Source organism: Mus musculus, chromosome 5 (genome assembly GCF_000001635.26).
Source record: "Mus musculus strain C57BL/6J chromosome 5, GRCm38.p6 C57BL/6J".
Lineage (NCBI taxonomy): Eukaryota > Metazoa > Chordata > Mammalia > Rodentia > Muridae > Mus > Mus musculus.
Window position 1 is genome coordinate 45,780,682 of NC_000071.6, and position 24,489 is coordinate 45,805,170.

Consider the following 24,489-nt stretch of genomic DNA (forward strand, 5'->3'; position numbering starts at 1 on the left):
ACACACACACACACACACACACACACACACACACACGTGCAAGCTAACATAGGTCCATGCATGTGTACAAACACACAAGCACAGTTTTATATGCTTATACCAATTTGTGTTATGAGACATTTTAATAACTACATAAAAAGAGACTCCCTGCCTCCCTGCTGTGTTTGCTTTAATTCCTTCTGCCTGTCCCCACCTTTTTTTTTTTTTTTTTTTTTGGTTCTGTTTTTGTGTTTGTTTTTCTGAGAAAGACTGTGAAGTTCAGGGGAATCTGGGAGAAGTTGGAAGAGGGGAAAGAATATGGCCACAATATATTGTATTAAAAAATTGAAGAAAGAACTAAAGTACAAAGAGAAAAAAATCTCATCTACAAACTGCACTATCAAAAGATAATGATTGCAACATTTGCTATATATCCTCCCAGTTTGTAGTATAGGCCTTTCTAAAAATTAAGATCAGCTGGTACTTTGAAAAGATAATACAATCCATAAATCTCTAGCTAGACTAATTAGGAAAAAAAAAGAGGGAAAAAAATCAAGTGTCAGAACAGATGGGCTAGTCATTTCTGAAGTTAGAGATGTTGGAAGAATAAAGGGATGTTACAAATAACATTATGCCCAGAAATTCGATAACTTAGGGGAAATGATCAACTCCTCTAACAAGAAGGCAACCAAAGCCCAGGCAAAAACAGATAGCCTCAGGGAGGCCGGAGCTATTAAAAATAGATCAAGAAGTAAGCAAACATCTGCCAAACAGAAAACACCAGTCCGTATGGAACTCTACCATCCATTCTAGAAAACTGAAACAAAAGAAATGCTTCCCAATTCTGGTTCTATCACTATTCAAATACCAAGATCAATCCAAACACATCCCACCCAGAAGATATAAAGATTCAAATATGTATGTGACAAGATGGTCAAAATCAAATGTCATTAGGGATCTACACACTGAGAAAACAAGGTACCAGTATAGACCTATTAGAATGAAAAGTCCCAAACGCAGCTATTAAAGGCTAGCTAGTAAGGACTAGCAACAGTAAGGGAACAGCAAGGTCATTCACTGCTGGCGGGAATTTGAAGCAGACCAGCGACTTTTGATAACAGTCTAGCAGTTTCTAAAATACATAAACATAGTCTTCCCAATGATGATGTTATTCACATTAATTAAAGAAAGTTGAAAACTTCTGTCTACCCTCGAAGTTGAAGATATTTAAAGAAGCCTTATTTAAAATTGCCAAATTTTCAAAGTGATCAAGATGTGCTTCAGTAAGTAAAGAGATAAGCAAACACTAGTCAGATTCACACTAGGCAAAAATATTAAGAGACACATTAAAAAAAGTACTAGTGAGCCACAAAAAGAAAGATCCGCAAATGCATCCTGCTAACGACATACAAACCCATTGTATGTGACACTGTGGGAAAAAGCCAAAACCTGGAGCCAGTTAAAATACAGAATGTTTTCCACAGGTTGGGAGAGAAAGAAGAAGGAAAGGTGGAGTAAAGGAGATGGATAGGACAATGGCAGCATTGTGGACTATTATGGTAGTGATAGCATTCACGAACCCAATATGTCTAACAAACTAATTTCTAAAGGAATATAAGTATTTATGCAAACATGTATACAAAACAGATGAGGCTGTAAGTCCCAGCTTTCCACTTGGATTAGCAGAGAACAATGAAGTTTAACACTAATTTCAAATATGGCTGTGAAAAGGAAGCTTGTAAGAAAGGAAGGTTGAGGAATACACCAGTTTTGAGTTCAAAGTTTAAAGACCCCAAAGACCTTAAACATCAGATGATAATACATCTAGTATCAGCAATAGGTGCTTTGAAAGCTAGACAGGAAACACTGCAATAGTCCTCTGTATGCCTGGGTTAAGACCCATTCCCATCCAAGGATTGCTTAAAATAATATGAAGATAGGTCATAAAATGTGAATAAGTTTGAAACCACTAATAAAATAAAAATTCCTTTATGGTTATAAAATTCTATAAAATTAGATATAAGGTTCATCTAATAAAAACTAGACAATATGATCAATGGCAATTTAAAAAAAAACTTGCCTATAAGAGTATTTGCAAGAAAACTACAGAAATGATCACTTAAAAACATTTTTGTATTTTAAATTATATATTTTCAGTAGAGAAAATATATAAAATCACTCATAATCCACATTTCAAAAAATAATTACCATTTTGGTATCTCTTCTTTCTAGTACAGTTTAAAAAAGAGAGACATACTTTTAAAACCCTACTGTTGAAAATTCGAAACACTTTGATTTTAAGACATACAGAAATCAAGTTGGAATAAACTCAAAAATTCTCTCCCTGCTGGCTAGTTTTCACTTTGCCGGAAAGTGCCATACAGTCCATTGGGAGAGAAAAGCCATCAAACTTCACCAGCTGACCTACCAGGCAAGATATATCCACTGATGCAAAACGTGCAAATGTTGTTTGGGTAACCAGCTACCTTTTAATTGGATTTCAAAGTCTTCTCTGAAAGAGGGAATTTGTGCCTGGTACTGTAAACTTGAAAGGTCCTAGGTCCTAGAGAGGTACCTATTACTGTTGTCTTGTTACAGGGATGTCTTGTCAAATTGCCTTCTAAATATTTGCTTTTTTATAAACAGATTCATGCTACCCTCAACTTGGCCAAGAAAGCTTTACTCTACACTTTAACGCAGTGGTCAGAAGTTAATCAAAGTGCTGGGAATAAGTGACTACTGGGTGCTCAGCCCTAAATGAGACATCTATATCAACTCCCCTCCCCCGAGGCTGTGGGAACATCAAGGGAGATGGGGTGGAAAGAATTATGGGTCAGAGAATGGGGAAGAGTGCCATGAAATACTGTCTTTTGTACATGCATGGCTACTGTACTCATAAACAGCAGCTAGTTACCTACACAGTATCAAATCAGCAAGATCAGTTGACATTCCAACAGGACTCAGTGGGTTCTCTATATATTTTTAAAAGTTAGAGGCTATGAAGAATAGGGTAAGGAAATATTTTGGTGGTACCCGAGGAAGCTGGGAGAGGTGAGCTGAGAGTGCACTTTGATCAAGATACATTGCATACATGTATAACACTGTGAAAGAATAAATACAATTATTCTATTAAAAATTTATTAAAACCTTTTATCCTTTCTAGCAAAAATACATCAGTATAGCTATATTTTGGGATGTTTAATTTTAAATGTCACCTTGACATAATGTAGGAATATCAAGAAAGGAAATCTTAATGAGGACTATTTAGGTTAGGCTGGCCTATGGTCATGTCTGTGTGAGACTACCTTGATTATTAATGAAGTAGGAAGACCTACCTACTGTGGCTGATACCATCTACATAGGGGATTTGGAACTGCATTAAGAATGGAGACGGATATACACAGAAGATGCTCCAAAATGTAATAAGGACACATGTTCCAGAATGTTCATAGCAGCCTTATTTATAATAGCCAGAAGCTGGAAAGAACCCAGATGTCCCTCAACAGAGGAATGGATACAGAAAATGTGGTACATTTATACAATGGAGTACTACTCAGCTATTAAAAACAATGGATTTATGAAATTCTTAGACAAATGGATGGATCTGGAGGATATCATCCTAAGTGCGGTAACCCAATCACAAAAGAACACACATGATATGTATCCAATGATAAGTGGATATTAGCCCAGAAGCTCAGAGTACCCAAGATACAATTTGCAAAACATATGAAACTCAAAAAGAAGGAAGACCAAAGCATCAAAGATTTTGATCCTTAGAAGGGGGAACAAAATAGCCATGGATGGAGTTACAGAGACAAAGTGTGAAGCAGAGAAGGAAGAGACTGCCCCACAGGGGGGTCCTTCCCAAAAAACCACCACCAAACCCAGACACTATTGCATGTGCCAGCAAGATTTTTCTGACAGGGCCCTGATAGAGCTCTCTCTTGTGAGGCTATGCCAGTGCCTAACAAATACAGAAGAGGATGCTCATAGCCATCCATTGGGTGGAGCAAAGGGTCGATAATGAAGGAGCTAGAGAAAGGACCCAAGGAGTTGAAGGGGTTTGCAGCCCCATAGAAGGAACAACAATATGAACTAACCAGTACCCCCAGAGCTCCCTGGGACTAAACTAACAACCAAAGAAAACACATGGTGGGGCTCATGGCTCCAGCTGCATTTGTAGCAGAGGATGGTCTAGTTGGTCATCAATGGGAGGAGAGGCCCTTGGTCCTGTGAAGGTTCTATGCCCCTGTGTGTGGGAATGCCAGGGCCAGGAAGCAGGAGTGGGTGGGTTGGTGAGCAGGGGGAGGGGGAAGGGGATAGGGGACTTTCGGAGGGGAAACTAGGAAAGGAGATAACATCTGAAATGTAAATAAAGAAAATATCTATATAAAAAAAACAAGGGTGGAGATGGGGTGCTTAGTTCGAGCATGCATACGTAAACCCACTGTTCATATCTCATGATTGTCCGTGTTATGACAAGTGGCTTCATTTCTCATAATGATGGACAATAATCTAAAATTATGAGCCAAACAAGTTTTCTTCCTTAATTGCTTTTGTCGAAGGAACATGAAATAAAACTCATACATAACACATAAACAGCAATTTTATTTTCTTCAGTCCAATAATCCATTCATGTTAATTTATTCAACATAACTCTTAATAACTGAATATATTTTAATTACTAATACAAAATCATTTAACAGCCTGTTATTGTAGCAAAGCTATCCTTAAAAGCCTGTAACAGCCATATGTGTGTGTGTGTGTGTGTGTATACACACACACACACACACACACACACACACACACACACACACACACACACACACACATATACACATACATATACATATCTTCTGGAAATTTGATTACTTTCTATAAATCCATAAAAAGGTTATTAATGTATAAATACTATCTTTTAAACTTTTAACATTTACTTATAAACCCTTTCAGGAATATTGTACTGCTAATACACAGGGCCCCATAAAGTACGCTAACTTAACCTTGATAAACACAAGATTTTATCATTAAAAGTAAGTCTTTACAATTTGATAATAAATTTTTGTTTTTTAGAATAACTCATAACAAAATTTGATGGTGATTCCTTAAACATTTATAAGCATGTTATAACAGCTGAATATAATCTAATCCAGAAATAATATAGGTACTCAATTTCCAAAACTCATACAGGAGGAAGGTAGTGGGAATTCCTGGATATAAGCAAAGTATAATACATGATACAATGCATAAAAATGACATGATATATTGGATGGATCACAGGGCCCCCAATGGAGGAGCTAGAGAAAGTACCCAAGGAGCTAAAGGGATCTGCAACCCTATAAGTAGAACAACAATATGAACTACCCAGTACCCCCCAGAGCTCGTGTCTCTAGCTGCATATGTATCAGAAGTTGGCCTAGTCGGCCATCAGTGGAAAGAGAGGCCCATTGGTCATGCAAACTTTATATGCCTCAGTACAGGTGAACGCCAGGGCCAAGAAGTGGGAGTGGAGGGTATGGGGGACTTTTGGGATAGCATTGGAAATGTAAATGAAGAAAATACCTAATTAAAAAAATTTTAAAAAATGACATGATAAAAAGGCAGTATGTTATAATGTTAGCTTAAAAGGATGTAGGGTGGGAGAGGCGGATCACTAAGTAAAGCACTTGGTACACAAAGCGTGAGGAGCTGAGCCTGAATCTTCAGAAGCTACAGAAATTTACGTGCATGTCTGTAATTTCAGTATTCCTACAGTAAGATGGGAGGCAAAGACAAGAGAATCCTTTGAAGCTCATGGTCCAGCCAGCTTAGCTAATGCAGCAGCAGACAACAGAGAGGTCTAGTCTCACCAGAGGGAGAAGGTTATCCTCTCACTTCCCCACGTATGAAATGGCATATGCGATTTACTCCCACGTACCCTTACACAGGTACATGGAAATAATTAAAATGAAACATTATGCAGAATTTACAAATTATCATAATTTTGGCACATGTGAGAAAAATCCTATCAGTTTGATTTCAAGATAGTAATGTTACTATGATGTAAACAATTAAAATATCCTACAGACAGAGCTGTTGAAATGAAAAATGAAACAAACTTAGTAAGAAACGTACTACCAGAAACCTGCAGGCCATTCCTGCCAAAGACTGACTGCAGATCTTCAGCTGTCCTTATAGTTTCCCAGTCCAACCCCTGAGACTCATCCCCAGCTCTGTAGATCTCTCACTGCACCTCCTCCATCTCCAGTGCAACATACAGACTTTACACTCCTAATGTCTCTCCCTCCACTTACTGCTTTATCCAGGCCCCTAAGTCCTGGAGGCGTTTCCTAGGATTCCACAAGCCACCCTAGTTAGACGGGTAGACGGGATAATTACAGATCTTCACCTTTCTCGTGTAATCCTCAGTTGTGCAGCACATCACTTGCTACAGTAGCCCCTTCCTCTTTGTTCCCATCTCCAGTGGAGCACACAGATCTTCCCCTCCAGACTGCTTGTGTTCCACTCATTGCTTATCCCAGACACAACTCTAGCAGGCTCTCACTGGGAACCCACTTTGGCCAAGAAGCAAGAGGCTAACTGAAGGTCTTTGCCTCTTGCTCCATTTCTCTAAATCTAATCCGCTAGTCTCATTCGCAGCTCTCAAACAGACCTTGTTCCTCTCTGACCCCACTCCCACAGACAAAGCAGATCCTACTGGAATACTCTGTTTTCCTACCTGAGATGGACTTCCTCAGCCTTGTCCCTCCAAGCCCATTCCCATTTCTAAGTGTCAGAACCCAGTACTTGGAAACACTTTCCACCTGGAACTTGCAGTGATCACATATATCAAAATTGGAGAAGAATTTTTTTTAACAAGCCACACGAAAGTACCACAATCTCCTAAAAATCAGAGACAGCAACAGAAACCAAAAACCAAAACAGCCACAAATAAAATAAAAAAGGGGGAAGAAACCCAGGTTGAAATTTCAATTACACTCTTGCCAATATACAAGTCATCCAGATAAAAACAAAACAGAGATGAGATTGGATGCATTCAGGGTGGTATGGTCATGGCTTTACAGAGCAATTGATGGGAGATGAAGAAAGGCCTTCTACAAAATTCAATACCCCTTTGTGATAAAAGTTCTGGAGAAAATAGGGATACAAGGGGAATACCTCAACCCAATAAAGGCAATTAACACCAAGCATACAGATAACATCAATTTAAATGGAGAAAAACTCAAAAGCAATTTTATTAAAATCAAAATAAAGAGGAAAGAGGTAAGGTTGTCCATATACATATTCAGTATGGTACTTGTTGTCTTAGCTAGAGCAATTAAAACAACAAAGGATACCCAGGGGGATACAAACTGGAAAGGAAGAAATAGTGATAAAAGTATATCTACTCACAAATGAAATGATAGTGTATATATAAGTGACCCCCTAAATTCTACCAGGAAACCCCTATAGCTGATAAACTCTTTCAACAAAGTAGTTGCATACAAAATTAACTCACAGATTAACTCCTATATACAAACGACAAATGGACTGAGAAAGAAAGAAATCAGGGAAACAACACTTTTCACAACAGTCTCAAATAATAAAAAGTATCTTGGAGTAACTCTAACCAAGTAAGTCAAACACTTGCATAGCAAGAACTTCAAGACGTTTAAGAAAGAAACGAAAGAAGCTATCAGAAGATGGAAAGGTCTCCTATGCTCAATAGATCAAAAGCATTAATATAGTACAAGTGGCCACCTACCAAAAGCAATCTACAGATTCAATGCAATCCCCATCAAAATTCCAACAAAATTCTTCACAAATCTTGAAAGGACGAGTAGTTCAATTTTCTATGGAAAAACACACATACACACACACACACACATACACACACACACCAAAAACAAAACAAAAAAACACCCCAGAATAGTTAAAGTAATCATAAATTTAAAAACAAACAAACAAACATACATGCAGGAGATATCACTATTAGTGATTTCAAGTTGTATTACAGATCTATAGTCTTAAAAACATCATGGTGTTGGCAGAAAAACGGACACAATGATCAATGGAATCAAGCTGAAGACCCAGACATAAATATACACACAAGGAAAAAACAACTGATTTTTGATAAAAAATTCAGATACACATTAGAAAAAAGTCAGCATCTTCAACAAATAAATAGTGCTAGTCAAAGTGGATGGCTATGGCTATATGTAAAAGAAAGTCCAAACTGATCCATACTTTTCTCCCTGCACAAAACTCAAGTCCAAATAGATCAAATTCCTAACCATAAAACCAGATACACTGAACCTGACAGAAGAGAAAGTGGGGACCAGCCTTGAACACATTGGCAAAGTTAGAGTTTCTGAACAGAACACTAATAGCACAGACATTAAGATCTATAAAGATAAATGAGACCTCATGAAACCTAGAAGCTTCTGCGGGGTAAAGTGCATTGTTATTCGGACAATGAGTCAGCCTACAGAATTAGAAACTATTTTTACTAACTAAACGTCAGATAAGAGGCCTAATATGCAAAATGTATGAAGAACTCAAAAAACTAAGAATCAAACAAATATGCCAATTAAAAAATATGGTACAGGTCTAAAAATAATTCTTAAAATAGGAAATTCAAATGACTGAGAAACATTTAAAGAAAAATTTGACATACTTAGCCATCAGGGAAATGCAAGTCAAAAATACTGTAAGATTCTATCTTACACCTGTCAGCTAAGAACAACGCAAGTGACTAACTAATGTGGGTGAGGATGTAGAACAATGAGAACACACCTCCACTGCTGGTGGGAGTGCAAACTCATAGAGCCACTACGGAGATCACTGTGGCAGTTCCTCAGAAAGCTGGAAATCAACTGACCTCAAGATTCAGCTATACCACTCTTAGGCACATACCAAAGGATTCTTCATTTTACCAGAGATACTTGTTGGTTTTATTCATAACAACCAGAAACTGGAAATAACCTAGATATTCCTCAACAGAAGGTGAGGATACTTGCAGGAAGTGGGTCATGAAATTTGTAGGTAAATGGGTAGAACTAGGGAAAAAATATCATGCTGAGTGTGGTACTCTAGACCCAGAAAGACAAATATGGTATGTTTTCACTGATACATGGATATTAGTGGTTAAGTCTATAGTCATCATGCTATAGTAGAACCACAAAGGCTAGGTATAGTGTAAAGTACTGGAGGATGGGCAGGGTAGAGGGATAAATCAATTTAGGAAAGGGAAATAAAACAGTTTAAGGATGAATGGATGGATGGATGGATGGATGGATGGATGGATGGGAAGTGGTACAAGAAGACCAAGGTGGGAGGGGAGCAAAGAAAGGAATACAGAGAGAGACAGCTAAAAATAAGGGCCATCTGAGCCGTAGTATGGAAGCATAATAGTAGAAGCTTCCTAATACATATACATATACATACACACATACACATACACACACAAATATGAAGGCCATCTAAATTAAATTACCAAATGATGGAAAAGAGAGCTCCAACTGGTCATCTCTTTGTCACCATGAATCTAAGACCTGGGATTGGGTTATATCTGATTGAGATGTTGGTCAAAAGAGTCCCACAAGAATCTCCAAACAACCCAGGGTGTTGCCAAGACTACAGGTTGCTTTCCACTAACTGACAGAAAAGCTCCAATGCTGAAGACACAATACCTACACATCTCACTGAACTCTAGCTAGTACTTACATAAAGTCTTCACCCATTCACGCTAACATCTTTGTTATGGGAAAGTACTCTGTGTAATACCAAAAGTGAAATGTAAATACCAACCTAGCCACAAATCCTTTGATCTACAATGGTGTCCGATACAATAGTGTAACGATCTACAATAGTATAACGATAGCACAAAGCTGTGGGAGTAACAAACTAATATGTTTGATTTAACTTAAGGCTCATTCCACAAGATGAAACCTATACCTAACAGATTAGGTAACCAACCTATGAGGAAAACTAAATATCATTTTTATTTAAAAGAAAAAAAAGTAGCTATAAAGTAACTCCTATTGATATTCTGCTAGATAGTTTCATAGTTCAGTGCCTTGCTCAAGATTCTTCTTAAAGCAGATTAAAACAAATACAGAGTCCCACATTCAAATATTATGCAGAGTTAGAGACCTTGAAACAGGAAACCCTAAGTGGGATGTCCCCATGAAATGCTCACATAGGAGTTTAGGGAACCATGTAGAGGACAAGGCAGAAGAGCATTAAGAGCCAGAGGGGAAGGAGAAACTAGCACAAGCCCTCAAAATCAACACGATCCAAGCTCATGTGAATTCACAGAGCCTGTGCATGCACAGGGTCTGCATGGGTCTACACCAGTTTGTCTGCACATACAGTATGGCTTCTAGTCCACTGTTTTTATGTGATTTCCTGGATACAGGAATGTGTGGCTCTCTGATTTTTGTACCTTCTCTTTGGGTTCTTTTATTCTGTTTGTGTTGTGTAATTTGATGTGTTATTTTTGTTTTATCTTATATTTTATTATTGCTCCTTGGAACCCTCTTTGTTTTCTAATGAGTCTGAAGAGGAGCACATCTGGATGGGAGAGCAAGTGGAGAGGAGTGTGAGGAACAGATGGTGGGAAAGTGTAAGAACGATCCATTATGTGAAAGAAAATCTATTCTAAATAAAAAAAGAACGTTATTTTTTTAAATGAAAACACTTTTTCCTATTATTATTCATTCCCAAAATCATTACTGCCAATACTACCAAGAAGGACTTTCCTCCCTTGATGAATTACAATAAAAGGCTCCACAGTTTTCAGAACCAATGCTAGGAAGGGCGGAATTTACAGTTTTTAAGTGTATCATTACAGACACAAATGGCATCCTCAAACTCAATAGAAAAACAAAACAAAAACCAAAAACAACCAGCTTCCAAACTTCAAGCCATTGCTTTTCTTTCGAATTTGTATCTAAACACTGTCTCAGTAAAAAGCCCTTAAACTACACCAGAAGAGATGCCCTGTCAGAGAGCAAATTCAGTGCATAAACTCACCAAGTCAAATGTGCTCCTTTCTAAGCAAAAACAAACCTACAAAAATAAAAAAGTAAAATGAAAAATAAAAACTGACAAATATCTGACAAAGCTCACTGGATTATCCACTTAAAATCTGAGATTCCTTGAGTTGATATGAAACCATAGTTTAATAGGCTCTGCAGGAAACAGGGAGGAAAGCAACCCTAAAATGTCTCTAACTTCAACAGTACAGTAAAATGGGGAATTTTATAAAGTAGGATAAAAAGCCAAACGTCCATCCGGGCAGGAAGGCTGTCTTCGTTTTGGGAGCTCACGGCTGGCAATGAAAGGAATGCCAACAGCAGATGGCCAGATCCAGGGCTTAAGACAGAGAGACTTAGAAAATCTGTACTATACTTACACTAATGAGACTATTAAGAAGCAGAAAGAAGACAGAGCCAGACTAAGGATGCTCACTGGCACTTGCAGAGAGTAGAGATGGCAAGAAAACGTCTCGCCTTGGCATTCAGCACGCACCTGGTGCAGCCATGCAAGAACATGTTAAAAGAGTTCTAGGATCTATATTCTGAGCAAGCTCAGCAAAAGTATCAGAAGACTGTAAACTGAAAGCAAGTCAGCAGAATACTTGATAATAGGAAGAAACTGAATCAGAACCACACACTAGTTATCAGCTTAGAGGTAGAAATCTGGGTCTTCAGGTGAACACATGAAGTTTCAAAGGTTACACAAGGGCAAAGTAAGCCTTCCCAATTATATTCCTGAAGGACTGCCAACAGGTATGGCCAGCATCTGTGACTACACTTACGAAGAAAAGCCCATTTACTGAACCAGCATCTATAACCTGATTTCCCAAAGTACGGTCTGTAGGTGAGAACAGCATATAAAAACTCCTTGGTATACATAACCAGCATCTGAGACAAAGAAGGCCTAGGGATATGATAGGCATCTTGGATCCAAGAAGGAATGCTGAGGATCTTAATAGTGGGGAAAACTGCATGGTCCAGCTCTGCTCTTCATATTTTCTTACTTTAACACTGAATTTAGCAGGACGGATCTGTTTTGCCATCTCTCCAGCACTTGGAGGGCTTGACTAACCCTTAGTGTGGCGATTTGAATGAAAATGCACCCCCTGCACACATACTCATTGGGAGTGGCATTACTGGAGGTGTGACCTTTTGCTAAGTGTGATCTTGTTGGAGGAAGTGTGTCACTGGAGGTAGGCTTTGAGGTTTCAGAAGCTCAAGCCAGGCCCAGTGTCAGTCACTCTCTCTTCCCGCTGCCCACAGATCTAGATAGAACTCTCAGCTCCTTCTCCAGTCTCATGTATGCATATGTGCTTCCTGAATGGACTATATCTCTGAACCTGTAAACCAGCCCCGATTAAATGTTTTCCTTTATAAGCGTTGCTGTTGTCACAGTGTCTTTTCAGAGCAATAGAAACCCCAAGACACCTAAGCACACTAAGAGCTCCACCCAAATAAAAAACAAATAGTTGTGATACTCAAAGTCAGAAACTACGTGATCTTAATAGATACAGCAAAGTCTTTTCATAAAACCAAGCATCCCTTCATTATAAAAGTCCCAAAGAGAACAGGACTAGAAGTAACTTAACATAATAAAAGCTGTAAATGATAAGCCTACAGCCAATATTATAATACAAGGGAAAACACTCTTAAGAATTTCCACTAAAATCAGGAATAGGACAAGGTCGTCCAGTTTTTCTACTCTTGTTCGAAATGTTAGCTAAAGTCTTAGGAGCAGTAAGAGAAGTAAATAAAAGAGAAACAAATAGGAAAGGAAGAAGTAAAAATATCCTTATTTTTGGATTGTGTTACTCTCTATAAAAAATCCTAAAGACTCTACCAGAAAACACTTATACCTAATAAACAGTTTTAAACAAAGTGGCAGAATAGAAAATTATCATATATAAACCAATAACCTTCATATGTGCCAGTAAAGAACATGTTAAGAAATCAGGAAAATCCATTCACAGTCTTGGAATGAACCTGACCAAAGTAGTGAAACAGGACTCCAGCCACTTAGGAATAAACTTAACAATTTAATGGGGCATCATCAAATTAAAGGAAGCAAATTAGTAAAAAGAGAGCCTGCAGAATGGAAGGAAGTCTTTGCAGGCCATCCATCTCATAGAGGATTAATATTTACAACATCCAAGTTTCTCACAAAACTACACAACAATAAATCAAACTACCCAATTATTATAAAAGGACTAATTAAGTGCAGTTATTAAAAGATGAAACACAAATAGCCAATAAAGTGTTTTCAAATGTTCAGCCTCATGAGTCATCAGAAAAATTTAAGTCAAATCTGCACTGAGATTCCATCCTACTCATCAACACAGCAGTCATTAAGAAACTGAGTAGCAGGCTCAGGAAAGATGGCCGCACAGCTAGGAACACTTGTGGCTCTTCCAGAGGATCACTCATGTCAGGAGGCTGATAACCATCCCTAACTCCAGCTCCCCAATGCCTCTGGCCTTCGAAGTCATCTGCACTCATGTGGATATACCCACATGTAGTATACATAATTAAAAAAAATAAGTCTCAGAAACAGGAAAAATAAATACTGGTGAGGTATGGACAAAACTTAAACACTGCAGGTGGGAATGAAAACTAATCCAAACATAGATGTCAGTATGACTGATTCTCAATATTCACTCTACCTTGTGACTCAGTTACTTCACTTTTGGTTATTTACCAAAACCAAAAGCAAAGCAGAAACAAAACCACATCAAAACATTATAAGAATACTTGTAGATTAATGATTACTGAAGCCCTCTCCACAGTAGGTTATAGAACCAATCTAGGTGTCCAATAACAGAGGAACAATAAAATGTGGTGTATGCTGTGTGTACACACACACACACACACACACACACACACACAGTAGTTGTTTCCAGCCATAAAGGACAGAACTATGTCATTTGCAGAAAGAAAATGAATATCAGAGTTAATCATCTTGTCTCAGGAAGACAAAATTGTATGTTCTTTCATTTGTCATTCCTAGAATTTATATACATAAAATAATGTATTTTTAAATATTAAAATGAAATAATGCAAAACTGCCTGACTAGGGGAACAAAGTGGATAACAGGAATGAGGAGGGAAATGAAAATGGAGGGTCAGTGGGGTAAGGAATGTGCTAGACAGACAAGATAAGCTTATATGGAAACTTTTAAAAAACTTAAAATAAAAATTGGAATAACAGCTTTTAACATTTATTTCACAGAATATTTACTTACTTCAATTTAACTATGTAACTTAATAATTTGATTATTTTAACTGACTTGATATTTGTGTCATTTTAAAATTTAAATCCTACTTAAGAATAGGTCAGGATATATACTTTATAAAACACTAGACACATAAAAATAAAATTATATTACTGAGCTGAAGACAAAATTTATTTTCTATTTTAAGCCACTGTGCCTTTCAAAAATGTATACTACATACCATGTAATAAAATATATGAGGAATATTATACTATTTTATTTATTTAAAACACTGTCAATTTCAAAGTGATCATTCATTTACATTTAATATGTAGTTTTGCTAGAACAACTTTATTAATCAGGGTAGAAGGTTTTAACATTAAAATAAAAAAAGTTAATTACCTTCAAATAAACTGAGGTCTCTTCGTAGCCGTGGTCCATAAAGCCCTTCTAAAATACTCTCAAAACCTGTTTTCAAAGAGAAAAGTGTATTAGCTCCTGGAAAAGCTTCATTTTTTTAAATGATCAAAACACCTGAGCCGGGCGTGGTGGCGCACGCCTTTAATCCCAGCACTCGGGAGGCAGAGGCAGGCGGATTTCTGAGTTCGAGGCCAGCCTGGTCTACAAAGTGAGCTCCAGCACAGCCAGGGCTATACAGAGAAACCCTGTCTCGAAAAACCAAAAACAAACAAACAAACAAACAAAACTCCTGAATTTTATATTAATCAACAAACAATTTACCATAGTATACCTGTTATTTTCATCCAGTTTAAAGTGAACTAATTATATAGTGACTGTCACATTAAGATTGTAAAGTAACTAGAATACTGAAATGCATATATTAACCCAAGCTAAAGTACTGTCAAGCACGACCTAATATGTAAGTCAAGAATGCTGGGGAGCTTGGTCGTGCAAACTTTATCTGCCTCAGTACGGGGGAACGCCAGGGCCAAGAAGTGGGAGTGGGTGGGTGGGGGAGTTGGGGGTGGAGGGTCTGGGGGACTTTTGGGATAGCATTTGAAATATAAATGAAGAAAATACCTAATTAAAAAAATAAATGAAAAAAAAAGAATGCTGGTGAGAATGTGGGAGTAGGGGAATAATGACTCATTGTTGGTACAACTACAAAATTGTATAACCACAATGAAAATCAGTATGGAGAATTCTCAAGAAACAAAATGTACATCTACCATATGACCCACGTATAACACCTCTGTGGCATATGCCCAAAGAACTTGACATCATATTCTATATATACTTGCTTGGCTATGGCTATGTTTATTGCTGCCCTATTCATAATAACAAAGAAATGGAAAAAGCCTAAATGTCCTACACTGATAAATGGATAATGAAAATGTAATGTTAGGTACACTAGGAAATACTAGTCATGTGTAAAGAAAAAATGAAGTTTGCAGGTAACATGATGATGGTGCAAGGGGCTGAGGGTGGGGAGAGCTACAAACAGGGCACAGTGGGAACTAAGTGCTATCAAAGGGGAAATGGGAAAAATAGGGAGGGAGACTTTATGTGGGAAAGGGGGATGCAAATGGAAATATTGAGGGGAAGTAAAGGAGGGATAAAGGACGCTAAAGATGACTGGAACAAACAAACATTATTTATACTTACTTACAAATACATATACATGTGTGTACATTTTTAAATAAAGTTATGCTACTCAGGGTGATAATGTTCCCCAAAGAGCTCTTGACTAAAAAAATTCTAGGTTCCAAGCAGGGTAAACCTTATCCCTTTGAACTGTTGATCAGGGACGTTTAACTGACTCCCAAGGCTTGTGGTTGCCTTCCAGAATGTGAAGAGCTCAAGGGCACTCCATGATTTTTACTAAATATTTAAGTAAAATATCTTACATTTCATTTTGTACTGCTTGATAATAGAAAATGGAAGGATATTCCTACTCAGAGCAATGTCAAATCACGTACAAAAAAAGTTTTTATTTTAATTTTAATTTTTGAACTTAAATATCACATAATTTCTTCCTTCCCTTTCCTTAACCTCTCCCATGCTCCCCCTGGCCCCGTCAAATTTATAGCTTTTTCTTAAACTGTATTGTCATTATCACATATATATTTCTACATAAAAACATAAATATATAGTACAATCTGCTCAGTCTTCTTAGTGTTACACTTATATGTATATTAATTTGTAAGAAATCAGCCTAGACTAACCGTGTGTCACCCAGTAGCAGGGGTAAATTATGAGACATGTGTTAGGTGGCTTTGTTTTTGTGTGAACATTCAGAGTGTACTTGCACAAACCTAGTGCATATCACCTATGTATTTCAGGTAATGTACATGTACAGCAAGTATATTATGGAATAGTGTAGCTAGTTGTAACAAACCAGTAAGAACTCTTATTTTTAAACTCATTAATACACAAAAAGTTGCACTAAAATATGAGATCATGTCAGAGATTTCTGGTTTTGTTTTAGCTCCAGTGTAGTGCTCCTGGACCATCATTCTACCTATAGTTTTTTTTTTTTTTAGAAAACTTAATGAGTACTATATCTATATCACTCCTCACCCTCTGACTTCCCTCTCTAACTCCTTCTGTGTCCACCATTTATAATCTCTTCTTTAGGTATTATTGTTACATATACATATGCATATTTTATGCATATGCAAACATGTGTAGATATAGCATACTGAGTCAGTTTAGCTTTCTTTCTTCATACATCTGTTGGACCAATAGAGATTGGATTGTGTATATGGAAGTCTGTCCGAGGAAGTGTCAGATTCTCATCCTCTCAGCAGGCACTGACCATCTATATAGTTCTTCAGCCAGGAGTTGAATGGAGTTTTCACAATCCACACTGGCATATAACTTGGATTTGTCATTATGCTGATTTTGCTCATGTAGCCATATGTTATGAACTTCTGTCATATATAGAAGACACCATCAGACAGCAGAGCTCTTTGCCTTCTATCTCCTATTAAATGGGCTCTAAGTTTAATTAGATAGCTGTTGGTTAGTCAAAGATGTAAGTGCTACTATTGTACCACTGTGAATGTGCTGATCCATTTGGTATGATTTGTAGGCTTTACATCTGGGTAGAATAACTGACTGGTCCTTTCTCTTGGCAGTTTACATACGACCTTCTGATACTATAAAGAGTTGAACCTCAGGGAGAAGGCATTCAGATCAGTTCCAGCTAAATTCCTAGAAATTCTGTGTCCAAAGTCTCTGGTATCTTCAGCTATAGTGCTTCGCCTTCATATTCTGGAAGGCAACCAGAACAAGCCATGGGAGTCTGAGGCTCCTTCCTCTCTGATGACTCTAGCTTGTGTCTAGCTGACACACAAAAGCAGTCTGCACACCATCTTTTGTTACCAAACAAAGCTTCCAGTAAGCGCATGTCTGAAACGAGTCTGCACTAGGTCCTCTGAATACATTATTATAGCTTTCAGTTTAGTATTTTTTTAAATAAAAATTGGGAAGATAAAAACCAATATATCAGAGGAAAAAAAAATTACTCACAGGGCATCCAAAAGAGCTAGAGACAAATAAAACAAAGGTGAAAGAAAGAAAGACAGAAAGAAGAGAAGAGGAAGAGGAAGAGGAAGAGGAAGAGGAAGAGGAAGAAAGAGTGAGAACAGCAAAGCCCCAGGTTCACTAAGAAACCATACCTCCGTGGAGAGCAACTGAGCAACCTTGGGGCTTCACTCACACATATGTGAACACAAACACTAAAAGTTGAATAAAAAACAGATATAAATAGGGACAGTAATAGTTTGGTGGGTAAGGGAGTTTGAAGCTAAGACTGATGATATGAACTGATCTCTAGAAACAACATAGTGGAGCAAACTGACTCCCAAGTTGCCTTCTGACCTCCGTATGTGCAACATGGTACCCGCCTTCCAAATAAATAAATGTTTTTTTCTTTAATTTTGTTTATATATACTTCCTTGTTTCACATTAGTTTCATTTATATTTCTTCTCATTCTCCATCCAAGATAGCAAAATATTCTGTAATAAATAGCTGTTTTCCTTTACGACACAGTAGTTTTACAAGTTTCATCATGACAAACCTGTATGTGAAGTATTCTATTTTTACTCCAAATTACCTAGTCTTGCCTATACATTCCCTATGCCTGTGACCAGTCCCCTTCTCTAATGGCCCCAATTTTCCTTTTCCTTAGATTCTGCAGGTATGTGAAAAGACAGTATTTGTCTTAGTTAATGTGGTAGTTTGAATAAGAATGGCCCTCATAGGCTCATATATTTCAATGCCAAGTCACCAGAAGTAGAACTGTTTGAAATGATTAAGAGGTGTGGCCTTATTCAAGAAAATTTGTCACTAGAGGGTGGACTTTGAGGTTTCAAAAGCCCAAGCCAGGCCTAATGTTTCTTTCTTTCCTTCCTATTGTCTGCATATCAGGTGTAGAACTCTAAGCTCCTTCTTCAGGACCAGGTCTTCCTTTGTGCTGCCATGCTGCAAGCCATGATGATAATGGACTGAGTCTCTGAAACTGTACGCAAGCCACCAATTAAATGCTTTTTACAAGAACTGCCTTGGCCATGACATCTCTTTATAGCAATAGAACAGTAACTAAGACAGAAGTTGGTACCAATAGGGTATTGCTGTGTCAGGCTTGACCATGCTGCTTATTGGTTGAATTTAGACTTTGAACTAGAAAAGCCATTAACTGATTTTGAGTGGGACTTTATGGGCCATACTAGTAAGAGAACGGTGCTGAAGGTGATTTGAACTATATAGAGCAAGCTCAAGAAGGTTCAAAGGGGAAAAGTATTAATAAGTGGTCTAGAGATCATTCTTGTTATATTTTGGGAAATAATGCGGCTGCTTTTTGTCCTTATTTTAAAAGTCAGTCTGAAGCTAAATTGAAGAGTTTTGGATTAATCTCATTGGCAGAATAGACTTCAGGACAGCCTACTATGATGCTGTTATGTGGTTAATTAGTAATCACTTTTGTGCAGATTTATAATAAAAAAGAGTAGTCTTGACAAAGAGAAATATAAAATGTACTGTTTGAGGAGAAGAGGAGCACCATGGAATGTAATGGACCTAAGTCCTCAAGCTAAGCTCAATGAGATAAAAACTTTTAAAAGCCTGATGATAAATGAGATAAAGGGAGTGGGGTAACCTCAGAATAAGACCCCACCATGCTTAGCTTCTTTGTGAAAATATATTAAAAGAAAGCTTGACTGGGTCACCTTGGGCGCGGAGTCTTTGGACAACCCCAAGGCCCCCTAGAGGACACTCCACGCAATCTTAGGACCACCAGTAAGTGGAACACAACTTCTGTTTCAATCCAATCGCACGGGACCTGAGACAGCATTAGAGAAGAAGGAAACCTGGCCTGACCAGGGTCACAAGTCCCTTCCGGTCTGCGCCAGCACCAGGTCACCTTGGGCATGGAATCAGTTTACACCCCCAAGGTCCCTAGAGGACAGTTTCTGAGACCCCGATTCAGGCTCCAGACATCCAGGCACCTTCCCTGCCAGAGGAGAGGTGTCCGCTCTGCCCAGGAGGACTTTGCCGAAGCTCCTGGGGGAGCCATCTTGATTCCCGGATACCTCTGAGACTAGTCTGTGCAGGTGAGAATGTGGACTACAGAAGCTAACAGCTTCTGTGACAATATGAAGCAACACAGTTTCTGGGACAGGTCCTCTTTCGGGCCTTCATCTTCTGCCAGGAGGGAGGTCCAAACACCAGGTATCTGTGCACCTTCCCTGCAAGAGGAGAGATTGCCTGCAGAGAGTGCTCTGACCACTGAAACTCAGAGGAGAGAGATAGTCTCCCAGGTCTGCTGATAGAGGCTAACAGAATCACGAGAGGAACAATCTCTAACCAGAGACAACAATAACAAATAACTCCACAGACTATCAGATGGTGAAAGGCAAACGTAAGAATCTTACTAACAGAAAACAAGACCACTCACCATCATCACAATGCATCACTCCCCCCTCGCCCAGTCCTGGGCACCCCAACACACCCGAAAAGCTAGACCCAGATTTAAAAGCATATCTTACGTTGATGGTAGAGGACATCAAGAAGGACTTTAATAACTCACTTAAAGAAATACAGGAGAACACTACTAAACAGTTACAAGTCATTAAAAAACAGGAAAACACATCCAAACAGGTGATAGAAATGAACAAAACAATACTAGACCTAAAAAGGGAAGTAGACACAATAAAGAAAACCCAAAGTGAGGCAACGCTGGAGATAGAAACCCTAGGAAAGAAATCTGGAACCATAGATTTGAGCATCAGCAACAGAATACAAGAGAGGGAAGAGAGAATCTCAGGTGCAGAAGATTCCATAGAGAACATCAGGACAACAATCAAAGAAAATGCAAAATGCAAAAACATCCTAACTCAAAACATCCAGGAAATCCAGGACACAATGAGAAGACCAAACCTACGGATAATAGGAGTTGATGAGAATGAAGATTTTCAACTTAAAGGGCCAGCAAATATCTTCAACAAAATCATAGAAGAAAACTTCCCAAACCTAAAGAATGACATGCCCATGCACATACAAGAAGCCTACAGAACTACAAATAGACTGGACCAGAAAAGAAATTCCTCCCGACACATAATAATCAGAACAAAAAATGCACTAAATAAAGATAGAATATTAAAAGCAGTAAGGGAGAAAGGTCAAGTAACATATAAAGGCCAATGAGAAGACCAAAAATAAGGATAATAGGAGTAGATGAGAATGAAGATTTTCAACTAAAAGGGACAGCAAATATCTTCAACAAAGTAATAGAAGAAAAGTTCCCAAACCTAAAGAAAGAGATGCCCATGAACATACAAGAAGCCTACAAAACACCAAATAGACTGGATCAGATAAGAAATTCCTCCTGACACACAATAATCAGAACAGCAAATGCACTAAATAAAGAGAGAACATTAAAAGCAGTAAGGGAAAAGGGTCAAGTAACATATAAAGGCAGGCCTATCAGAATAACATCAGACTTTTCACCAGAGACCATGAAAGCCAAAAGATCCTGGACAGATGTTATACAGACACTAAGGAAACAAAAAGGACAGCCCAGGCTACTATACCCAGCCAAACTTTCAATTACCATATATGGAGAAACCAAAGTATTCCACGACAAAACCAAATTCACACATTATCTTTCCACGAATCCAGCCCTTCAACGGATAATAACAGAAAAAAAAAAAAAATACAAGGACGGAAACCACGCCCTAGAAAAAGCAAGAAAGTAATCCTTCAAAAACCTAAAAGAAGACAGCCAAAAGAACAGAATGCCATCTCTAACAACAAAAATAATAGGAAGCAACAATTACTTTTCCTTGATATCTCTTAATATCAATGGACTCAATTCCCCAATAAAAAGAGATACACTAACAGACTGGCTACACAAACAGGACCCAACATTTTGCTGCTTACAGGAAACCCATCTCAGGGAAAAAGACAGACACTACCTCAGAGTGAAAGGCTGGAAAACAATTTTGCAAGCAAATGGTCTGAAGAAACAAGCTGGAGTAGCCATTCTAATATCTAATAAAATCGACTTCCATCCCAAAGTTATCAAAAAAGACAAGGAGGGACATTTCATTCTCATCAAAGGTAAAATCCTCCAAGAGGAACTGTCAATTCTGAATATCTATGCTCCAAATGCAAGGGCAGGCACATTCATTAAAGAAACCTCAGTAAAACTCAAAGCACACATTGCACCTCAAACAATAATAGTGAAAGACTTCAACACACCACTTTCAACAATGGACAGATTGTGGAAACAGAAACTAAACAGGGACACAGTGAAACTAAGAGAAGTGATGAAACAAATGGACTTAACAGATATCTACAGAACATTTTATCCTAAAACAAAAGGATATGCCTTCTTCTCAGCACCTCATGGTACCTTCTCCAAAGTTGACCACATAATTGGTCACAAAACAGGCCGCAAAAGATCCAAAAATATTGAGATTGTCCCATCCATCCTATCAGATCACCATGGACTAAGGCTGATCTTCAATAACAACATAAATAATGGAAAGCCAACATTCACATGGAAACTGAACAACACTCTTCTCAATGATACCTTGGTCAAGGAAGGAATAAAGAAAGAAATTAAAGACTTTTTAGAGTTTAATGAAAATGAAACCACAACATACCCAAACCTATGGGACACAATGAAACATTTCTAAGAGGGAAACTCATAGCTCTGAGTGCCTCCAATAAGAAAGAGAGCACACACTAGGAGCTTGACAACACATCTAAATGCTCTAGAAAAAAAGGAAGCAAATTCACCCAAGAGGAGTAGACAGGAGGAAATAATCAACCTCAGGGGTGAAATCAACCAAGTGGAAAAAAGAATAACTATTCAAAGAATCAACCAAACGAGGAGCTGGTTCTTTAAGAAAATCAACAAGATAGATAACCCCTTAGCCAGACTCATTAGAGGTCACAGGGACAGCATCCTAATTAACAAAATCAGAAATGAAAAGGGAGGCATAACAACGTATCCTGAAGAAATACAAAACACCATCAGGTCCTTCTACAAAAGGCTATACTCAACAAAAGTGGAAAACCTGGATGAAATGGACAAATTTCTAGACAGATAACAGGTACTAAAGTTAAATCAGGATCAGGTTAATGATATAAACAGTCCTAAATACCCTAAAGAAATAGAAGCAGTCATTAATAGTCTCCCAACCAAAAAAAGCCCAGGACCAGATGGGTTTAGTGAAGAATTCTATCAGACCTTCAAAGAAGATCTAATTCCAGTTCTTCACAAACTATTCCACAAAACAGAAGCAGAAGTTACTCTACCCAATTCATTCTATGAAGCTACAATTACTCTGATACCTAAACCACAGATAGACCCAACAACAATAGAGAACTTCAGACCAATTTCCCTTATGAATATCCCTGCAATAATCCTCAATAAAATTCTTGCTAACCGAATCCAAGAACACATCAAAACAATCATCCATCCTGACCAAGTAGGTTTTATTCTAGGGATGCAGGGATGGTTTAATATACAGAAACCCATCAACGTAATCCACTATATAAACAAACTCAAAGACAAAAAACACATGATCATCTTGTTAGATGCGGAAAAAGCATTTAACAAAATCCAACACCCATTCATGATAAAAGTCTTGGAAATATCAGGAATTCGAGGCCCATACCTAAACATGATAAAAGCAATCTAGAGCAAACCAGTAGCCAACATCAAAGTAAATGGTGAGAAGCTGGAAGCAATCCCACTAAAATCAGGGACTAGACAAGGCGGCCCACTTTTTTCCTACCTATCAACATTGTACTTGAAGTCCGGGCCAGAGCAATTCGACAACAAAATGAGATCAAGGGAATACAAATACAAATACAAAAATTATACTATATACTGACCCTCAAAATTCCACCAGAGAACTCCTAAGCCTGATAAACAGCTTCAATGAAGTAGCTGGATATAAAATTAACTCAAACAAGTCAATGGCCCTTCTGTACACAAAGGATAAACAGGCTGAGAAAGAAATTAGGGATACAACACCCTTCTCAATAGTCACAAACAATATAAAATACCTTGGCATGACTCTAACTAAGGAAGTGAAAGATCTGTATGATAAGAACTTCAAGTCTCTAAAGAAAGAAATTAAAGAAGATCTCAGAAGATGGAAAGATCCCCATGCTCATGGATAGGCAGGATCAACATTGTAAAAATGGCTACCTTGCCAAAAGCAATCTACAGATTCAATGTAATCCCCATCAAAATTCCAACTCCATTCTTCAACGAATTAGAAAGAGCAATCTGCAAATTCATCTGAAATAACAAAAAACCTAAGATAGTAAAAACTCTTCTCAGAGATAAAAGAACCTCTGGTGGAATCACCATGCCTGACGTAAAGCTGTACTACAGAACAATTAAGATAAAAACTGCATGGTGCTGGTATAGTGACAGACAAGTAGACCAGTGGAATAGAATTGAAGACCCAGAAATGAACCCACACAACTATGGTCACTTGATCTTTGACAAGGGAGCTAAAACCATCCAGTGGAAAAAAGACAGCATTTTCAACACATGGTGCTGGCACAACTGGAGGTTAACATGTAGAAGAATGTGAATTGATCCATTCCTATCTCCTTGTACTAAGGTCAAATCTAAGTGGATCAAGGAACTCCACATAAAACCAGAGACACTGAAACTTATAGAGAAGAAAGTGGGGAAAAGCCTCGAAGATATGGACACAGGGAAAACTTCCTGAATAGAACAGCAATGGCTTGTGCTGTAAGATCGAGAATTGACATATTGACCTCA

The 24,489-nt window shown here is 38.0% G+C and overlaps 1 protein-coding gene across 20 annotated transcripts in view; it reads right to left on the minus strand.

Annotated features, from left to right (window-relative positions):
- Lcorl (ligand dependent nuclear receptor corepressor-like) overlaps positions 1-24,489 on the minus strand; it is a 160,655-nt gene that overhangs the window by 83,501 nt on the left and 52,665 nt on the right. For all 20 annotated transcript variants that reach the window (XM_030254339.1, XM_011240710.3, XM_030254338.1 and 17 more), the window contains exon 2: positions 14,612-14,677. In XM_030254339.1, the coding sequence (XP_030110199.1) occupies positions 14,612-14,650 (39 nt within the window). In that variant the 5' untranslated portion in view covers positions 14,651-14,677. The remainder of the gene's footprint in view (positions 1-14,611; positions 14,678-24,489) is intronic.